The 18,884-nt window shown below is 36.4% G+C and overlaps 1 protein-coding gene across 1 annotated transcript in view; it reads left to right on the forward strand.

Annotated features, from left to right (window-relative positions):
• Nucleotides 1–18,884, forward strand: part of LOC144435009 (midasin-like) — a 74,395-nt gene that overhangs the window by 14,672 nt on the left and 40,839 nt on the right. The window contains 26 exon segments of the mRNA XM_078123543.1: nt 208–299; nt 503–619; nt 1,039–1,185; nt 2,271–2,418; nt 3,170–3,449; nt 4,177–4,315; nt 4,682–4,957; nt 5,268–5,464; nt 6,222–6,364; nt 7,064–7,270; nt 7,501–7,709; nt 8,124–8,246; nt 8,853–9,050; nt 10,770–10,877; nt 11,588–11,776; nt 12,378–12,488; nt 12,968–13,111; nt 13,632–13,760; nt 14,457–14,616; nt 14,970–15,116; nt 15,857–16,022; nt 16,399–16,515; nt 16,905–16,989; nt 17,537–17,660; nt 18,147–18,295; nt 18,524–18,741. Coding sequence (XP_077979669.1) covers nt 208–299; nt 503–619; nt 1,039–1,185; nt 2,271–2,418; nt 3,170–3,449; nt 4,177–4,315; nt 4,682–4,957; nt 5,268–5,464; nt 6,222–6,364; nt 7,064–7,270; nt 7,501–7,709; nt 8,124–8,246; nt 8,853–9,050; nt 10,770–10,877; nt 11,588–11,776; nt 12,378–12,488; nt 12,968–13,111; nt 13,632–13,760; nt 14,457–14,616; nt 14,970–15,116; nt 15,857–16,022; nt 16,399–16,515; nt 16,905–16,989; nt 17,537–17,660; nt 18,147–18,295; nt 18,524–18,741 — 4,123 coding nt within the window.

Here is an 18,884-nt window from a genome sequence, read left to right on the forward strand (position 1 = left end):
GTAAACATATTGTTAGCTCCTTTAAACTTTTCTTAAATAGTAAAACAAGAGTGTCAAAACATGCCTTATAAGGCATTAAAAATTGTCTTGGCATTGCCAGCACGGTTGATGTAAGTGATGGTTTCTATGGACTTGCCAGGTATTGTTGTTGATGTTATGTGGAAAGGCTATTGGATAATATCTTTGTTTCTTTTTCAAACTTACCAGGTGTTCTTGTTGATGCTATGCGGAAAGGCTATTGGATAATTCTTGACGAATTAAATTTGGCTCCCTCAGATGTACTGGAGGCTCTTAATAGGGTAGGTATGATAAAAGAAGTCAAACTCAAAGTGAATAGTGTACTGCATAGTTGACAAAGCAAGTCAAAGAAAAAAAATGTTTCTCTTTTGGGAATTAACAATAAGCAGGCAAAGCTTAGAGTTTAGAATATCATTGTTTGTGTGTTGAGGTCTGAATTAATGTTAGTGTATGTGACAAGATTACTTTATTTATATATTTACAGCTTCTTGATGACAACCGAGAACTGTTCATACCAGAGACACAGGAAACGGTGAAAGCACATGCCAGGTTTATGTTATTTGCTACTCAAAATCCACCTGGTCTGTATGGTGGCAGAAAGGTAGGTGGTTGACCTTTTGTTGACTGTGAAGGTGTTATTACGTACCACCATTTTAACCTGTCCCCCCTCCCTCAGGTACAGCGCAAGGCTGGAATCCCAGTGCCTGTCGATAATACAATGTATGTTATTTCTCTGACATGTAATAGTATATTTCATTCAAACCTGGCACAAATGTGAAATGTTATAGGGGTTATATGCACAGCATTTTGTCTCACAACAACATCGAATATGTCCAAGTGGCAGCCATATTTGTCATATAGAGTCACTATTTACTCCATTGCTCAAAAGTGTTATACATAAAGACACCATTTAGAATTGTGAACATAATGTATGTATTTGCTGCTATAATGAGAAGGAAAGTGTCACAATCATTCCATTTCCAAATAGATAATGCATATGTGTTGTTTGATATTTTCTAGGTGTTATCCAGAGCATTCAGGAATCGGTTTGTGGAACTTCACTTTGATGAGATTCCAAGTCTAGAGTTGGAAACCATTTTACATCAGAGGTGTTCAATACCACTGTCCTATTGTAAGAGAATGGTAGCTGTTATGTTAGAGCTACAGGTGAGTTTGTAACACGACTTTGGTGAGACCCTTGGTATAGAATTTGAAAGTGTTTGATATGACTGTACTCATGAAAGAGAATTGTGCCTTCACTGTTGCTGTAGAAAGAAATTCTCAGTACATTCAATAGCTTTGTACCTTATCGTAGAGGGTCAAAATAGAACAAGAATGTCAACTTATTCTCATGTATGCCTATTATAGTACTGCATGTGAAGCACATGGAACGGAGGTTATGGTGTTGACCAGGAAATCGAATGTTCATTATTTTTATAATGCACCTATGTAGTAATATTCTCTTCAGGTACCCAAATATTCAAGAGAGGAAACTCGTGTGATCTGAGATCGGCAGTTCTCCTGTCAGAATGATTTGCCATAGGAATATATCAGATGTATTTAGATGTTATTTCCCAATATTTTTGTCCATTCAACCAAGGAAAATACTCATGACCTAAGGGGACTTTGTCACTACAAGTCCCTATAGACTCATAGTGACAAACCCCTTAGGTCACGAGTATTTTCTGGCTGAATGAAAAACATTTTTGGAGAATAACTTAATTATACCAGCACCAGTAATATGTAAGAAAAACTGGGGAAAGTAATGGCAATTTTGAACATTTTGACTCGTATCTCGAACACAGCAGAACCAGTGACGTAGACATTACATTGTCGCAACATAGATGCACATTGTCATGACACATTTTGTTCAACTTGGCTTGAACCTGGTAAACAATTGTAACATTAGCTGTTGTATAAACAACTATTCCCTTTGATGTAGTCATGCCCTCTTTTGAAATAGCTAGATATGTCATTCTCAAGACACTATTTGCCAGATTTCTGAAATAAAGAAGTGACGAGATCAAAGTTGGTTGCTTGCATCAAATAACATAGATTCATTGTCATCCTTTGCCATGAGATTTTTTTTACATTGATTTTTGCAAGCATTTTGTGAAAGATTGAAAATTTGATGCAAATTTGGCTTAGTATAACCACTTGTGGTTATTTATGACTTATATTCAAACTTGAAATATACATGTCATATAAAGCTTGTCCATTTCATTGACAGTTCTGAATTCTGTTCATTCCAGGCTAGGAGAAGGGGTTCTGGTGTATTCGCTGGCAAACAGGGCTATATAACACTGAGAGATTTATTCCGTTGGGCTGAGAGATACCGACAGGCCAGTAAACAGACCTCAGAGAAATTCTATGACTGGGATCAACATATAGCTGATGAAGGTAACAATTTGTTTAAAATTTGGATGGGAAAACAAATGTCTGAGAAAGTTTTTGAAAAAGTTTACTCGGAACTAAAGAATAATCATATGTAATCCTTATGACTTCACTGATAAGGTAACACTACTGTAAGAACATGGGATTGAATCTCAGGCCTTTAAGTCTTGTTTTGAATATTGTATATGAAACATTGTACAGACACAGACAAACATTTAAATAAATGGGCAAATGCAAAAGTGTGTAAATTGTGAAAAGTCAACGTTTTTCATGTGCACTTTATACATAGGTATTGTCCTTGTAGATACATGAGTATTAGTGGTGATGGTGCATTGCATTGTTTCTTCAAAATAAAGAACATTTACCAAACTTGTCCACACCAACATAACAGTCACATATTGTGCACATCTTTGCCATCCATGTTCCCTTCTTCCATGGAATGTTGGATCTTCCCTTGATGTGCTAGATAAAATGAAGGAAAATTAACATCTAGTGGATTTATCACTGTTAGATTGTCAGTCACCTTCACACATATATATACATACTGTTGTCATGACGATAATTATCATCTAGAGAATTTATCACAACAAGATTGTCAGTCACCTTCACACAAATGGATATAATGTTGTCATGACGATAATTGACGTCTATTGGATTTATCACTGCTAGGTTGTCAGTCACTTTTACATGTTCACGCATATAGGTTGTGTTGGTAGCTAAAAAGGGGCTGCTTATAACTGATTCTCACTTATTTCAGGCTACATGTTGCTTGCTGGAAAGGTCAGGAAAGAAGAGGAAAGTTCAGTCATTCAGGAAGTCTTACAAAAACACATCAAAAGAACAGTGAACCCTAGAAAGCTGTTCAGTCTATGTGAAGGGACTTCTACAACTGCCAGGCCAATCCTACAGAAAGTCATACAGACACCACCTGATGGGTTCTCCCATGTTGTCTGGACACACAGTATGCGAAGACTCGCTGTACTCGCTGGCCAGGCCATGAAGTTTGGTGAGCCTGTGCTGTTAGTTGGAGACACCGGGTAAGTGATTTCTGGTAGTATTGATGGTGAACCTGTGGTAGCTGTTTAGTTACAGATTCTAGGCAAGTGGTGTGGTATCTTGTAGTTCTGATACTTGATTTCATTAGAAGAATTAGATGGATGAAAAAGTTGATGTAACATGTAATGCCTAAAAAAATATTCTTCCAATCTGTAATGGTTGTACAACTGATGAGAAGTAACCAATAACACAGAGACCATATGGAAAACAACGGAAAACATAACTACCTGAAGTAGACACTCACAACTGAAAAAAAATATAATAAAAGAAAATAAAAAATCTACCTACCCAACCTATTCTAAAATTGAGCATAATCAGAACCACACAATTTTTTTTCTTGGGCGTAATATTCCAAAACTGATCTTAGAGCCAGTTGTTGTGTCTTTCATCCAGCAAGTCAGTACAATTACAAGGAAAGGAGTATTGTACCATTTGTGAACATGTAAAGTATCAGGCAAGGAAATTATACTTTTCTACGCAGCCTGTGGTGGTTATAGTGTTATGGTGTATATGAAGATTTCTTATTGAGATTTAGAGAAAGATTTTGCTTGGAATGTATCATCCCAAAAGATTTTACTTGATCCTATGTAGAAATGAAATTATTCCGAGCTGAAATTGTACCAGGTTTGTGTCATTCTTTTCATACTGAGTAACATATGTATGAACCATAACACCAACCATTTTGTTTTCTCTATCTATGACACCCAGGTGTGGTAAGACAACTATATGTCAGCTGTTTGCTGCTCTGGCCAAACAGCAACTGTACACTGTCAATTGTCATTTACATACAGAGACTTCAGATTTCTTAGGAGGACTTAGACCTGTCAGACACAGGACATCAGAGGAGGTGAGACACTGAATGTAATGATACCATCTGATATCTTTCTATGATGTTTCTATGCACAATAATCAGGCTATTGATAGTCAAATCATGTTGGTACTGGTGATTTTTATAGTACCCCCTCCCACCCACCTGGTAAATACAATGTATCAAAAAAGAATATTTTTGGTATGTCTTGCTGTTGGAGCAGTTCACAGGTTGGTTGGACATAGATCTAAAATCACAGCATAAAACTTGTTGAAATACATGCCTTGATTATATTGATAACCTTTGCAATCAGAAGTTTGAATCCTAACATAACTTATCATTTCTCTGTAATATTACTACACACACTTGATTATATTTAAAGAAGTTATTTTGTATGATTAACAGGGCTCAGAAGAAAATCAGAGGTTGTTTGAATGGTGTGATGGCCCTCTGGTGTTAGCAATGAGAGAAGGTGCTGCTTTCTTGGTGGATGAGATCTCATTGGCAGACGACTCAGTCTTGGAAAGACTGAACAGTGTTCTAGAACCAGAGAGGACTTTACTGCTGGCTGAGAAAGGCAGTGGGGAAAGTATCCATGGTGATGTGGAGCAGATTGTTGCCATGGAAACCTTCAGAGTAGTTGCTACCATGAATCCGGGAGGTGACTTTGGCAAGAAAGAGGTATAGTTGAGAATTTATCATTAATTTTGATATGGAGTGAAAGTTCACGTGTTAGTTCAATTTGGAAAACATTTAGCCTTTGTAAGTTGATTTTTTCATAATGTACCTATAGTGCTATTGTTCTCCCAGAAGTCATGTAAATAGTGTGCAATGCAACTATTAGCGTTTCAATGCTTGACATGACTTTTTATGTCAAAATGAGATAACCACAATGACCGTGCTTAACCAAAACTGCTCAAAAGATGCATTTTGCAGACAAGATTTGGAATCTGTCACAGTTTTCTATCACATCATTTCTATCTCCATGCAGTTGTCACCTGCATTGAGGAATCGTTTCACAGAGATATGGTGTCCACAGTCTAACAGTAGAGAAGATTTGGTTAATATCATAGAACACAACTTGACATCAGGATTACAGCTATGTAACCAAGAAGATGGTAGCAGTGGTATTGGTAATGCTATCATGGACTTTATTGAATGGTTTTCCAACAATGAAGTCGGAGCCAGGTACTATCTTCAGTCTTTTTCATGCCTTTATCTATGACTCAAAGTCGCTGACATTGTTGATAGATTTACCCTTTTTAGGATATTCTGTCTCAATATGTGAATTCTGACTTGATATTTTCATTATCAAGTAGCCTTTATTTGACTCAATCCAGTCTTCTCACATTGCTTCAAAGCGGCAACACAAACTGATGATGTCATCGTAATGTTGTGTATAGACTTATGATGTCATTACTTTGTGTCCTACAGAATCAGATATTATTGCTCTCTGGTTAAACATTTATCCGCTTTCTCCCAACTTGTACTTAGTTGCGGACAAAAAATACCACCTACGGAGAAAGAGGATTGAATTACATCTTTGTTCATTGTGTACACATGTATTAGTAAACAATTCACTGAAAGAGAACTTGTGAGTTTCAGAGTATCATCCACTTACATTATCTCTATTGGTTATTTTGATATATCATATGGGGGGGGGGGGGCAGTTACAGGTGAAGAAGATAATCATGTTAGTCCAATATATGAAGTGCACATCTTTGCCATCCATGTTCTATTCTTCCATGGAATGTTGGATCTTCCCTTGATGTGCTAGATAAAATGAAGGATCATTAACATCTAGTGGATTTATCACTGCTAGATTGTCAGTCACCTTCACACATACCGTATATACATACTGTTGTCATGACGATAATTACAGTGCTGTAACATCTAGTGGATGTATAATAAATTTGAATGCACTTTCCCAAATTTTGTTGACTAGGTGTACAGTCAGTATCAGAGATGTCCTATCCTGGGTTCATTTCATTAACACCGTGTGTACGGACAGTGATAGCCAATCATTAGATACAGCTACAGCATACATCCATGGTGCTTGTCTAGTGTTTCTAGATGGTCTTGGTACAGGTAGGTGACAAGTTGGATTGTTTAAGGTTGACAACGACTGTCAATAGATGTTTTAGTTTAAAAGTTTGAATAAATTCGTTTTCATTATTTGTGCCAAAATACATTAAACATCGAAATGGAATCGCTTTTCATTCCTAAATTCTTAATAACTACAAGTGATTATAAAATAAACACAGCAAGATAAAAAACATGTTTATTTATGATAGAAATGACACACACTTGCATGACACTCCTGCACACACACACACATACATACATACATACATACACACACACATACATACATACACACACACATACATACACACACACACACATACATACACACACACATACATACATACACACACACACATACACACACACACATACATACACACACATACATACACACACACATACATACACACATACATACACACACACACATACATACACACACATACATACATGCATACATACATACACAAACACATACATACATACATATACACACGCACACACATACGTACATACACAAACACATACATACACACACACTCACACACACTTCTTGCTATCTCTAGAAGGTACACTGGAAGCAGTATTAATTCTGTCATCAAAACGTAATGTGAAAAGTTCCTTACAAGCATGGATAGGTTTCACTTTTCCAACTATTATCCATGTAACTGAGTTTGCTGATTTTTTATCCCCTATCAGGTACAACCAGCAGTTCCTTAATGTCAGCCAGTGAAGCAAGGTCTTTATGTCTGCAGTATTTACAGAAACAGATGTATGAGATGGCAGGACAGAGAATAGATCTAACGTCTCTGACTGTCAGTCTTAGTACAGATTCTAAGATGAATTGTAATCCAGTGATACTGACTGACGATGTGTTTGGTATCGACCCTTTTTTCATTCCCAGAGGTATGTGATATTCCTATATTACTTGTCCTGGTAATCATTTCATCCAGTGGTCATAGTTTCAAGTTGTGATAATTTCAATGTGTCCATACATTTGTCAAAATATTGCCTACGTACTGCACACCATGCAGTATTTTCTTTAGTGTGCATGTAGAGACAAACCAAAGATGTCGTGAAATCTGAATATGGTTTCAATGAAGTCTAATTTGATTGGTTGATTTTTTTTTGCCCAGGGCCTTGTGTAGATGCTGTAAACCAAGATCAGTATGCTTTGCATGCACCAACCACTGCCATGAATGCGCAACGACTGCTCAGAGGTCTGCAGCTACCTAAAGCTCTCCTATTGGAGGGTTCACCAGGTGTTGGCAAGACAAGTCTTGTGACGGCATTGGCCAAAGCATCTGGTCATGAGTACGTCAGGATAAACTTGTCAGAACAGACCGTAAGTATACAAGCAGTTAATGACTGTAGTACATGTTATTAGTGTAGCCGTGTAAGAAGCTGTTAGAATCAAAGTCAAGCTTCAGAAAAGTCAATGTTTCTAGTAAAGAATAAAAAAAGTGGATAATTTTTGACAAATTTACTCAATGGTTATGAGAATTTAGAAACAAGGAACTTTCAATTTTATTTTCAATAAAATTAATGCTTCTATGATAAATGTATTTGAAAAGTGACAAAGTGACATGAAAAGCAACACATTGCCCCTTCAGCCCTCCATACTCCTACATACAAAAGGTTTTGGCAGTATGTTTATCCAGTGTGATAAAATAATTTGAAATGCTCCCTACCCCCTACCTCCACCCACCCCAATGTCAGGTATGACTAATTCCATCTATGTACTTGATTGTCATTGCAGGATGTGACAGATCTATTTGGTGCTGACTTACCAGTAGAAGGTGGACAAGGTGGACAGTTTGCTTGGAGAGATGGCCCACTATTGAGGGCACTGAAAGCTGGCCATTGGGTTGTCTTAGATGAGGTGAGTGACATTGACAGCTAGTATCAAGGAGACAGGGTGGACTGTCGGCATGGAGAGATAGTCCTGGTATTGACAGCACTAAAAGCTGGTCATTGGGTTGTTTAGATGAGGTGAGTGTGTAGCATTGGCAGCTTGGAAGGGATACAGTGTTGGTAGTTTATGTGGAGAGATGGTTCACTATTGGGAATTTGAAAAACTAATAATTAAGTTGCGTGAGATAAAGTCAATCTTCAGAATTTATTGCCGTTAAAACAAAATAAAAACTCAAAAATGTAGAATTGCTTTTAACTATGATTACAAGTGGTAGATAGGTGAATCTTTTCTTCCTCCCTACTCACTTGTTGAATCCTCCAAATTGATGGGGCGTAACATGCATGTAAAAAATTAATGATCTACAGTATTACACTTCAGTTTAACTTTATGTCTGTTTGAAGCAGAGAGGGTTACAGTAAACCTGTGCATGAGATAAAAAGATGAAATATAAAATTGATTTAGAAGAGTATGGAGAGTCGGGAAAATGATTGTTGATGTTGAGAGCAAGTCAGATTATTTTCTGTAGTTCTTACTCTTCTTTAACTTTCATTCTTTTTATTTTCTTTAAAAAAGTTGAATTTAGCATCCCAATCTGTCTTGGAAGGACTGAATGCCTGCTTAGATCACAGAGCTGAAGTCTTTGTCCCAGAACTTGGCAAGACATTCCAGATCCAACATATGAAGACCAGAATATTTGCATGCCAAAATCCACTCAACCAAGGGGGCGGTAGGAAAGGACTCCCTAGGTCATTCTTGAATAGATTCACACAAGTAAGTATGTCAAGTTCATGATGTTGCAAAAAGGATTGTGTAATATTGAGTTGATGACAATATGTTATACTGTTGGCAGAAAATAAACTCTGAAGTAAAGATGACGTATAACTTGCACATTTTGTACAAGATTCATGATATTGAGAAGCATGCGACTCATATAAGGTACTTTGAGTATTTTGATTGCAAGATAATTTTAAAAAAAAAGAAGCATGCAAAATAGTGGTGTAACAGTGCAGTGATTAGCTGTTCCTTTTTGGACTGCATATTTCTAAACATATTAGTATGTCTGTCCCCACAAACGAAGCAGATCTCTGTGAATTTCTTGACTTAGGGGCGTCATCGTAATTTTTTTATCGCCAACACACAATAGATAGTGATTCTCACCTTCCATGTTTCCAATGATGACATCGTCTTCTATCGTAGTTGATCGTAGTTTGTCATAATTTTTGATCGTCAAAGAAAACCACGTACTCAGCCAGTAATGTGCTGATGAAACTAGTACTGCACATGTTTTTATGAGTGCAAGTTCATGGGCGATATTCATTAAAAAAACCCAATAAGATATGCACGAAATCAAAGTTTCAATATTCAGTACAAACTAACAGTACAACTTACAAGCTCACGCTTGGCGGCCATGGTAGGGCCAAGAAATGCTGTTGAATTTCCGGGTTGCGGAAGTGCAGTTTTGACTTTTATATCATCGAATAATGGGATTTGTTTTATATATTCTAAAACAACAACTAATTTTTTATGTTTCTCAGTACAGTAACATTCCTAAATGATGGGGTTGAGTTGAGAAATCGCAATGTTCGGCAACACGTGGCGTGATGCATGATGTCGGTAGATATATAAACATAGAGACGCAAGTGATGAACGTATTCAGATATTTGAAGCCCGAAATTTCGTTATATAAATGACGTTTTTCCTCAAAATTTTGAAGAAACAAAACGTTTTTAGGTGACTTCTAAATCAATCAAATCAAACGATATATTAATGCGAGACAAGCTTTAGTTTTTAATTAGTTTTTGTGGACAATGTTCAATTTCGACTGACGAATCCTGCGACTAGAATCTAACACGATCAATGCACCGTTCAGCAGCCAGACGAAAATGGTCGACATGTTTGTTGACCAGCCGAGAAGTGCATAAGGAACTTGTGAGGCAGTCCGAATAAATAGATGTAAAATCCGACGTTTCGAATAAAAATTCTTCTTCAAGGTATTTTTAGGCAAGACATATTAGGTAAACATCTGAATATATCTGAAACACTTAGTTGACTTACTAGCCGACTGTACGAATGCCATAGAACTTAGAAGGCATCGAGTGAATAACATTGAAAAAAGTAAGCGTGAAACTGATTTGCGCACAGGAAAGAAAATCTTTTTGTTTCGTTATTTTTTTGACGATGAAGACTACGCGTAAATGGTCGTAGTTTGGGCTCATGAATAACGGACAATAGGTGTTTACTTTTTATTGTCTACAACCTAAAGTACATGAATATGCGTTGAGACTTATGAATATTCACCGTAGTACATCGTAACTACTAGTAGTTACTAGTCTTTACTCGTAGCGACGCGTAATTACGATGCTTTTGATTTCGATGTCGTCCCTTACAACAATATAATAATGTCTGTCATTTCAATCTATCAGAGATAACAGGTTGACTTATTTCATGTATAGCGCTGACTTTCAAATTCTTGATTTTTACTGTTTATAGGTTCATATAGAGCCACTATCAGCTGCCGATCTGCTGTTCATCACCAACACAATGTATCCAATGTTAGATGTGGAGATGTTGAAGAAAATGATTGATTTCAATAATCAGGTGAGTTTCACCTATTGTCGGCCATATTGTGACTTACACAGGCATATACACAAACACGCAAGTTCATGCATAAACACGCACAGTGTCACACAAAGACAAAAAACATGATCTGAAGAACAAGCTGCCCATGTTTTGTTGGTTCATGCATAGTTTATCGATTTCCATGGATGTCTTTTTGAAACTCCTCAGGGAAATAGAAAGGCTCCAAAAAGTAATAGATCAAAAATGCATAATGATATAAAAATATGACAAAAAGTTTTAGAACTAAATTGAAATCACAACACATGAAGTGCACATCTTTGCCATCCATGTTCCCTTCTTCCATGGAATGTTGGATCTTCCCTTGATGTGCTAGATAAAATGAAGGAAAATTAACATCTAGTGGATTTATCACTGCTAGATTGTCAGTCACCTTCACACACATACAGTTGTCATGACGATAACGGATATTTAGTAGATGGCTGTCCACTAGCATGTATATAAGAGTGACTTTGCTGTTCATTCAATGAATCGACTGTACTTGTTTTACTAGATGTGCTGTTCACTTTTCACACTTGCTAATTTTTGTCACTGCTGCATCTGTATAGACTTTTGTCGGTGAAAAGTTTTGTAGTTTTTGCAAGAATGCACATTTCATTTTTTGATCCTTATGAAGAAGTACAACTGCTATAGATTGTGACTAGCTTTCCATATACTCTTACTTTCTACAGCTGTACACAGAAACAATGGTGAATGGTCTGTGGGGACAGCGAGGTGGACCATGGGAGTTTAATCTCCGAGATTTATTTAGATGGTGTGACTTGATGGTGGAACACCAAGATGATCAGAATTGGAACCCGGGTGAATATGTTGGACTTATTTACAGTGAAAGAATGAGAACCAGTCAAGACAAGGATAAGGTATGGTGATAGTAACATGTGAAATCTAGTGATACTGTACATCTACATGTCCATAATGAAGTTGTTACTTTTGCATCTCCAGGTCAGAAATGACATTCTTAGAGAGGCCCATTTCACCAGACGAGTCATTAATATAATGACAAAATTATCATTTTTTTTTATAAGCATGTGGTCTGTAGCTTTTTCATACATATGTAAAATAATATGATATTAACAGCTGACAGACTTGAAGAATGTATTTATAACATTAACACTTAAATTGCCATGACAACACATAAAGTGCACATCTTTGCCATCCATGTTCCCTGCTTCCATGGAATGTTGGATCTTCCCTTGATGTGCTAGATAAAATGAAGGAAAATTAACATCTAGTGAATTTATCACTGTTAGATTGTCAGTCACCTTCACACACACACACACACACACACACACACACACACACACACATACATACATACATACTGTTGTCATGATGATAATTAACATTTAGTGAATTTATTACGTCTAGATTGTCAGTCACCATCAATCATATATACATATTGTTGTCACGACGATGATTATTCCTCAGCAATTAACATGTTATGTGTAATCCACTTTTTAGGTGCTTGATCTGTTCAAGACAGTATTTTGTCAGCCATCTTCAGAAGGTAGACATTGGACAGAACCATATCAATCCAGCAGACAATTCCATATCACATCAAAAGTCCTACAGGTAGGGAGGTATTCTTTACTGCTCAACAGTGATTATAAATAAGGCACATTGTAATAGTCCCTTCCCTTATTGAGCTTGAAGCTCAGCCCAATTTTATCCCTTGCACAGACCAAAAACAGTACAATAGTTCTCTGGTCTTCCACAACTCCTTGGAAAGCGTATGATTTCTACTGCCTCTGTAAGTTCAAAGGTCAAATCCATCATGTAATCTTTCCTACCAGGTCTCAGATAATACAGTTGAGTTGACTTGGGCATAGTGGTAGTTGAAATCTTGCCCAAGGACTTAAGCCAGTCAGAAACAAATGAACAGTGGCAAGGGTTGATGCAGCAGTATCTGCTATCAGATTTCAAATCAGTCTTTGGAACAGTTTGATCACTGTGACTCCCCAATGTTGTACAGGGAGAATATGTTATGTATTATTAAAGCAATATGACCCTGTTGTATGTATATGCTGTGAATGTTGTTTCTCATTTTGTAGGTTGGTCATTCATTTCTCCAAAGAAGTCAGCAAGCAAACCAGACTACATTATGTTTGAAGACACCATTGAAGTTATTACATCATGTGTTAGAGCCAATGGAAGCACTGATGAAGTGTATTGAAATGAACTGGATGGCTATATTGGTAAGGCAAGGTTTTTGATGTCAAACTACAGTAGTTCTAAACCTTGCATTCATAGTTGGAAAATTTTCAACAGTAGACTAGTACAGGAGATGATCATAGAGAAACAAGAAATATTTGGTCTTGAGAAGTCTGTCCTTGTCACCATAGCAACACATGAATTGCACATCTTTGCCATCCATGTTCCCTTCTTCCATGGAATGTTGGATCTTCCCTTGATGTGCTAGATAAAATGAAGGAAAATTAACATCTAGTGATTTTATCACTGCTAGATTGTCAGTCACCTTCACACACATAAATACTGTTGTCATGTCAATAATGTCTCATGGGTGTCACACAGACACACATACACACTGTTACAGTTGTCATATCCTAGCATTATGCTTTTGTCTGAAACAGCCAAAATTGAGTACAGCAAGCTATGAAATTGGCCAATAAAGAAGTTAAAGAAACACAGGATAAACAACTCGGTGTCCGCATCAAAACTCTGGATAACAGACTCCATGTTTATGCCTATTTACAGGTCGGACCTCATTCAAGTGGCAAGACGTCATTGGTGCAACTTGTAGCTGAGCTTACAGGTCAAAGGTTACAAGTGATGGCTATGAACAGTGCTATGGATACCACTGAACTACTTGGTGGCTTTGAACAGGTCAGTTCTATAGAACTATAGTACAGTGGATTGAATCGGATCCCATCCTGTCTGATAGTTACGTATGAACCAGAACGTTTGCGACTGTGTGCACTTCTCAGAGGATATGAATTTTACAAGGATGTTTTATTTGAAATAATAGTATTTACATATTTGACTGACATTTTTGACACTTCATGATTGCAAATTGAACATGTGTTCAGCATTTTAGATTGTTGTCATAACAACAATAAGGAATGTTGGTAGATGTATGTTCAGTATGTTCATTGATGGAATCGTTTTTTGTTGATTCCAAGTGGTTCACTGTTTAATACCAGTATGTGCACATCTTTGCCATCCATGTTCCCTTCTTCCATGGAATGTTGGATCTTCCCTTGATGTGCTAAATAAAATGAAGGAAAATTAACATCTAGTGAATTTATCACTTCTAGATTGTCAGTCACCTTCACATAAATATATACATACTGTTGTCATGACGATGATTGACGTCTAGTGTACATTTATTTATCACTGCTAGATTGGCAGTCACCTTCACATGTACACACACACACACACAAACAAACACGCTCGTATGCATGTACACACACACACACACACACACACACACACACACACACACACACAGTTAATTTATCATGGTGATAAGAGAACTGATGAAATAGACCATGACACTTTACAATAAATTTTTCTTGGCAGGCTGATTTAAATCGTCACATGGAACAATTAATGCAATCACTGCAGTCAGTAGTATTGGCTGTTATCAGATCTGTACTGCTGGTAAATGACAAGAAATCACATCAGTTTTCACAACATTTGTTGAATAGCTGGTCAACGCTCTTGGACAAAGTTCACTCAGGTAAATTTCATAATTACAAGAATTGTCTAATTATACCATGTGCAAGTGGAGTTGTAAGTTTTTAAACAGAAATTTGAGATTTGATATCTTGTCGTTCTACATCATTACAATGCTGACAATTGTCATCACATGGCAATGATATTCAAGTCAGGTACTGGTATGTGTCACCAATTCGCCACCTGGCAGCAGATCTTTCAATCGGCCTGAAGGATGTGTTAAGGGTAGTGAACTGATTGTGCAATGGACATGTTCCTTTACTTCACCATCACTACCACAATTCAGACGTGTGTGAACACCAAGTACATTTGTAGCCTCTACAAATAATAGGAGTTCTGTTGTTTTGTATTTCACAGGGTCAGTTAGAAACGGTGGTAATATAGACACAACCCAGGACAGTATATCACAGTATGGTCTATCTAATGAAGTTTTCAGATGTGTTGACAAAATGCTGAGTATGGTGGAGAAACATTGCAGAAAATATAACATCACTTTGATCCAAGGTTTGTGAATTAGCTACAGAAAGAGTTTGTTTTCTCAATATCAAAGAGGTTTATAAGTGATTTGGAGCAGACACAGTGCTAACAGATAACAGAAATAGCCAGTGCAATTCTTGATACCTGCAGTAGAATTCTACCTTAAGAGAATGATAAAAATAATGACTTTGGATTTCTTGATCAACACCATAACTTTCACTCCTTGTGCTACAGATGTATTACTATAGGTATGCATGAGAATAATTTGACCACCTTGTCCTATTTTGACCCTCTAGTGGTGAGGTAATATACTATTGCAGGTACCAAGAAATTGTAGATGAATTTTTGTTTATTGCTGAGTAATGCAAATCCACAAAGACAATGTTTTTATCATCTGTACTTTTCCTCAATTGATAGCCATTTTGTGAATTTGTACATAGCAAATAATGGCAATCACATAAGGTCAGAGATTTCATCATCAGTAAAAGTTAACTTACAACTGGAAACTTCTCAAAAGAAAATTCACCATGATGGAAAGTTCTGGTGTTCTATACAACATTTGCTTCAGAAATCCAACTTGAGAAAAACAGATGTTCAAGAGAATATATTTGCTTGAAAAATTCACCATGATAAAAAGTGTGTGTTTGTACAACATTACTTTTGAAAAGGCCACCATGGTGGTTGTTGAATAAATGTTCAGAATAATTTTTTATTGTACAAGTAAAATTTTCAAAATAGTTACAATGTCTTTTTCTTTGATATGATAGATGTATCATCATTAAAATCAAGATTTGAAGAATTGCAGCATCGATTTGAGAAAGAGGGGCAGCATGATGGAAGTGGAGGAGGTCGATTTGAATGGGTGGATGGGTTACTTGTACAGGCTTTACAAAATGGTGACTGGTTACTTATTGACAATGTCAACTTCTGTAGGTAAGAATCTGTTATGAACTGTCGAAATGTCCATTATTTTGAAACGACATGATGTACGCTTTTGTTGAATTATAATAACAAACGCTTTTTGATTTGTATAATTCTTGCACACTTCTTTAATTTGGTAGTTTTCTTTGATCACTTAAAGGCCAGGGTTTAAATCCCAGGTTCTACTGTTAGTGCTATTTGTCAGTGGAGTCATAAGGAGAGGATTGATTCTTTGTGTGGAGCAACTTTTTCTACAGCTTTGCCAGAATCTGTTGTTTTTTTTCAAACCGAAGTTTTGATTCTCATGGGAACTGGACCTTCAGTTTACAACAGTCTCTAAAGCATAGTTTGTGTTGTACCTGATTATTTTCTCTTTGTAACTACACAGCCCATCTGTACTAGACAGACTCAATGCTCTACTAGAACCCAATGGTGTGCTCAGCATTAATGAAAGAGGTGTCATAGATGGAGAGATTCCGACAATTAAACCACATCCAAATTTCAGGTAAATATTTTACACAGACACACATCGCGTCATCATATTTAGTGCATACTAGGTTAATATTGAGAATATGACTTGGAACTTTCAAAATTGTTTGAACTGTTCATCATTGTTTTCAGATAATACAAATGTACTTGAGTTAACACTTTTAACTATGAACTTATAAAATATTTCTAAATTGCTATGATAGTGTTTGCCTATTCCTTCACGTCATGCTGTGTGATTATACAGTGCCATTACATAGTGTAGTTGTTATCCAATATGAAAGATTATTTGAAATAGACTTCGGGGGAAATTATTTGTAAAAGGCAGCCATATTAAAAAGCAAGGCAGGTAAAATTTGGGTGTGTAAATGTATGATACTGATTATTGCAAGTCATTCCACCTGACAGGTTGATACTAGCCATGGATCCTAGGCATGGTGAGATATCTAGAGCTATGAGGAACAGAGGTGTGGAGTTGTACATCTTGGGAGAGGTAAGCTTATCATACAGTATTAAAGGGGGCAAATACTCTTAGCCAGAACTGACACTGTTACAGGTATATTTGTAAAACTTTTAGATGAAGAAAACATAAATCATTGAAAATAGATTTCCCTGAGAAAATAATCAGATATATTTATGTTTGTATACAATAATTGTATTCCATCATAGTATAGATATATGCTGAATTACTTAAAAACACAATGATTTACATGTGAAAATTTTCCAATATATAATTGATGTATAGTTTATGTATGTACACAAGTGTATGCACAAATACTAATGTAGCAAGTGATCAAAACAACTAAGGTACAGTTGTACTTTTTTTCTATTTTGAGTTTTGTTGTTTGATACACATGGTCTCCTTCATAGTTCCACCTGGAGATAGCAACAGAGAAAGTGAAATTGAATACTAGTTGTTATAACAGCTTGATAAAGCTGGTAATCAAAGGTTAAGGTACTTGTAGTAGGTATAGCTAGTACAAAGATACCGTTAGTTTTGGATTCCAAGGATTAATACTCACAAATTTACTTACCTACAGAATGAGAGTGGTCAGCTGGGAGATTTTGATGTCAAGAGTTTGTTACATGGCATTGGACTTGTTGGTAAAAAACCATGTGATGTGTTGATGAAACTACACAATGCCTTGAAATCAACGCTGACAGGTAGGATCTTAGTGTTGTTATGGCGATGAGATCTCGACTCGCTCACATTAATTTGGATTCTGCAAATTTTGCTTTTAGTAAACAAATTTAGTATAATGTTTGTGTGTTGAGAGGTGGTCACAGTGAAACACTGCGGACAACAACCAGAAAACTGAATGGTTGATGCAGACACATGGAAACAAAAATATCTACTTTTCTACCAGTATTAGAAATGTCTTGTGTTAAAAATATCTAATAAAATCTCTAGAATTAGTCTATAATTACATGTAAAGAATTGATTGCAATCCAAAATTTAGTCAAGAAAGTTGTATTAAATATTTTTTTTTGGGGGGGGGGGGCATTGAGGAGGTTTCTACTTAGAATTTTGTTTTCTATGCATGGAATGCCATGCCGTAAAGGCAATTTGAAAATATCATCTTAGAAGATTCTTTAAAACTTGCTCACATAGTATGTCAAAGGCATGTGACCCTGTTGTTATTTTTTCAGGACCAGAGCCATGTTCACTGCTGGATCTACTTCATACTGCATCTCTCACAGTCCAAGAACTGCAAAGAGGGAATGATGTCATATCTGCAATGCTTGCAGCTTGTACAAATGTGTATGTCAGAGGTCAGAGGTCATATGCAAATCGTCAGGTCAGTCAAGAATTAGTATGTTCATGCATATTCAAATTTTATCATTCCTCCACTTCAAAGTGTAATTGCAGTGCATAAAAATGTGGAGAAAAGTTTGTTGTATAAAAAGTCAGTATTGATGTAAAAAATGGGTTGTACTGAAGTTACATAACTGAGCACGTACAAAATACACCAAACAATAAGTGTTATTGTCTTGTTTATATTGAACATTTATGATATGACAACTAGGTTGCCAAGGAGACCATTGAAGATCACATCCTGGGAGTAGACTTGGAGGCCATAGAACTTGAAACCAGTACATCCATCATACTAGACCAAGGACAGTGGCCAGACTCGCTGCCAGCAGTACTGGATTACAGTCAGCATTCTGAAATTAGCATGATGAAGAGACAAACTGTTGTGTTTGTACATTTATTGAACCAGCTCTCTATGCATAGTCAAACCAGGTAATGTTGTATATTGTCTTTTTCATTAGTCTTCAAGGTGTAAAGTTGTTGTGTATGTGTTGTTTTCATTTTAAATAAGGGAAATATTGAGATATCATTGTTGAGCTTCCCACATGATGGAAAGTTATATAGGTACAGTTTCA

This window comes from Glandiceps talaboti, chromosome 5 (assembly GCF_964340395.1).
Source record: "Glandiceps talaboti chromosome 5, keGlaTala1.1, whole genome shotgun sequence".
NCBI classification, from domain to species: domain Eukaryota; kingdom Metazoa; phylum Hemichordata; class Enteropneusta; family Spengelidae; genus Glandiceps; species Glandiceps talaboti.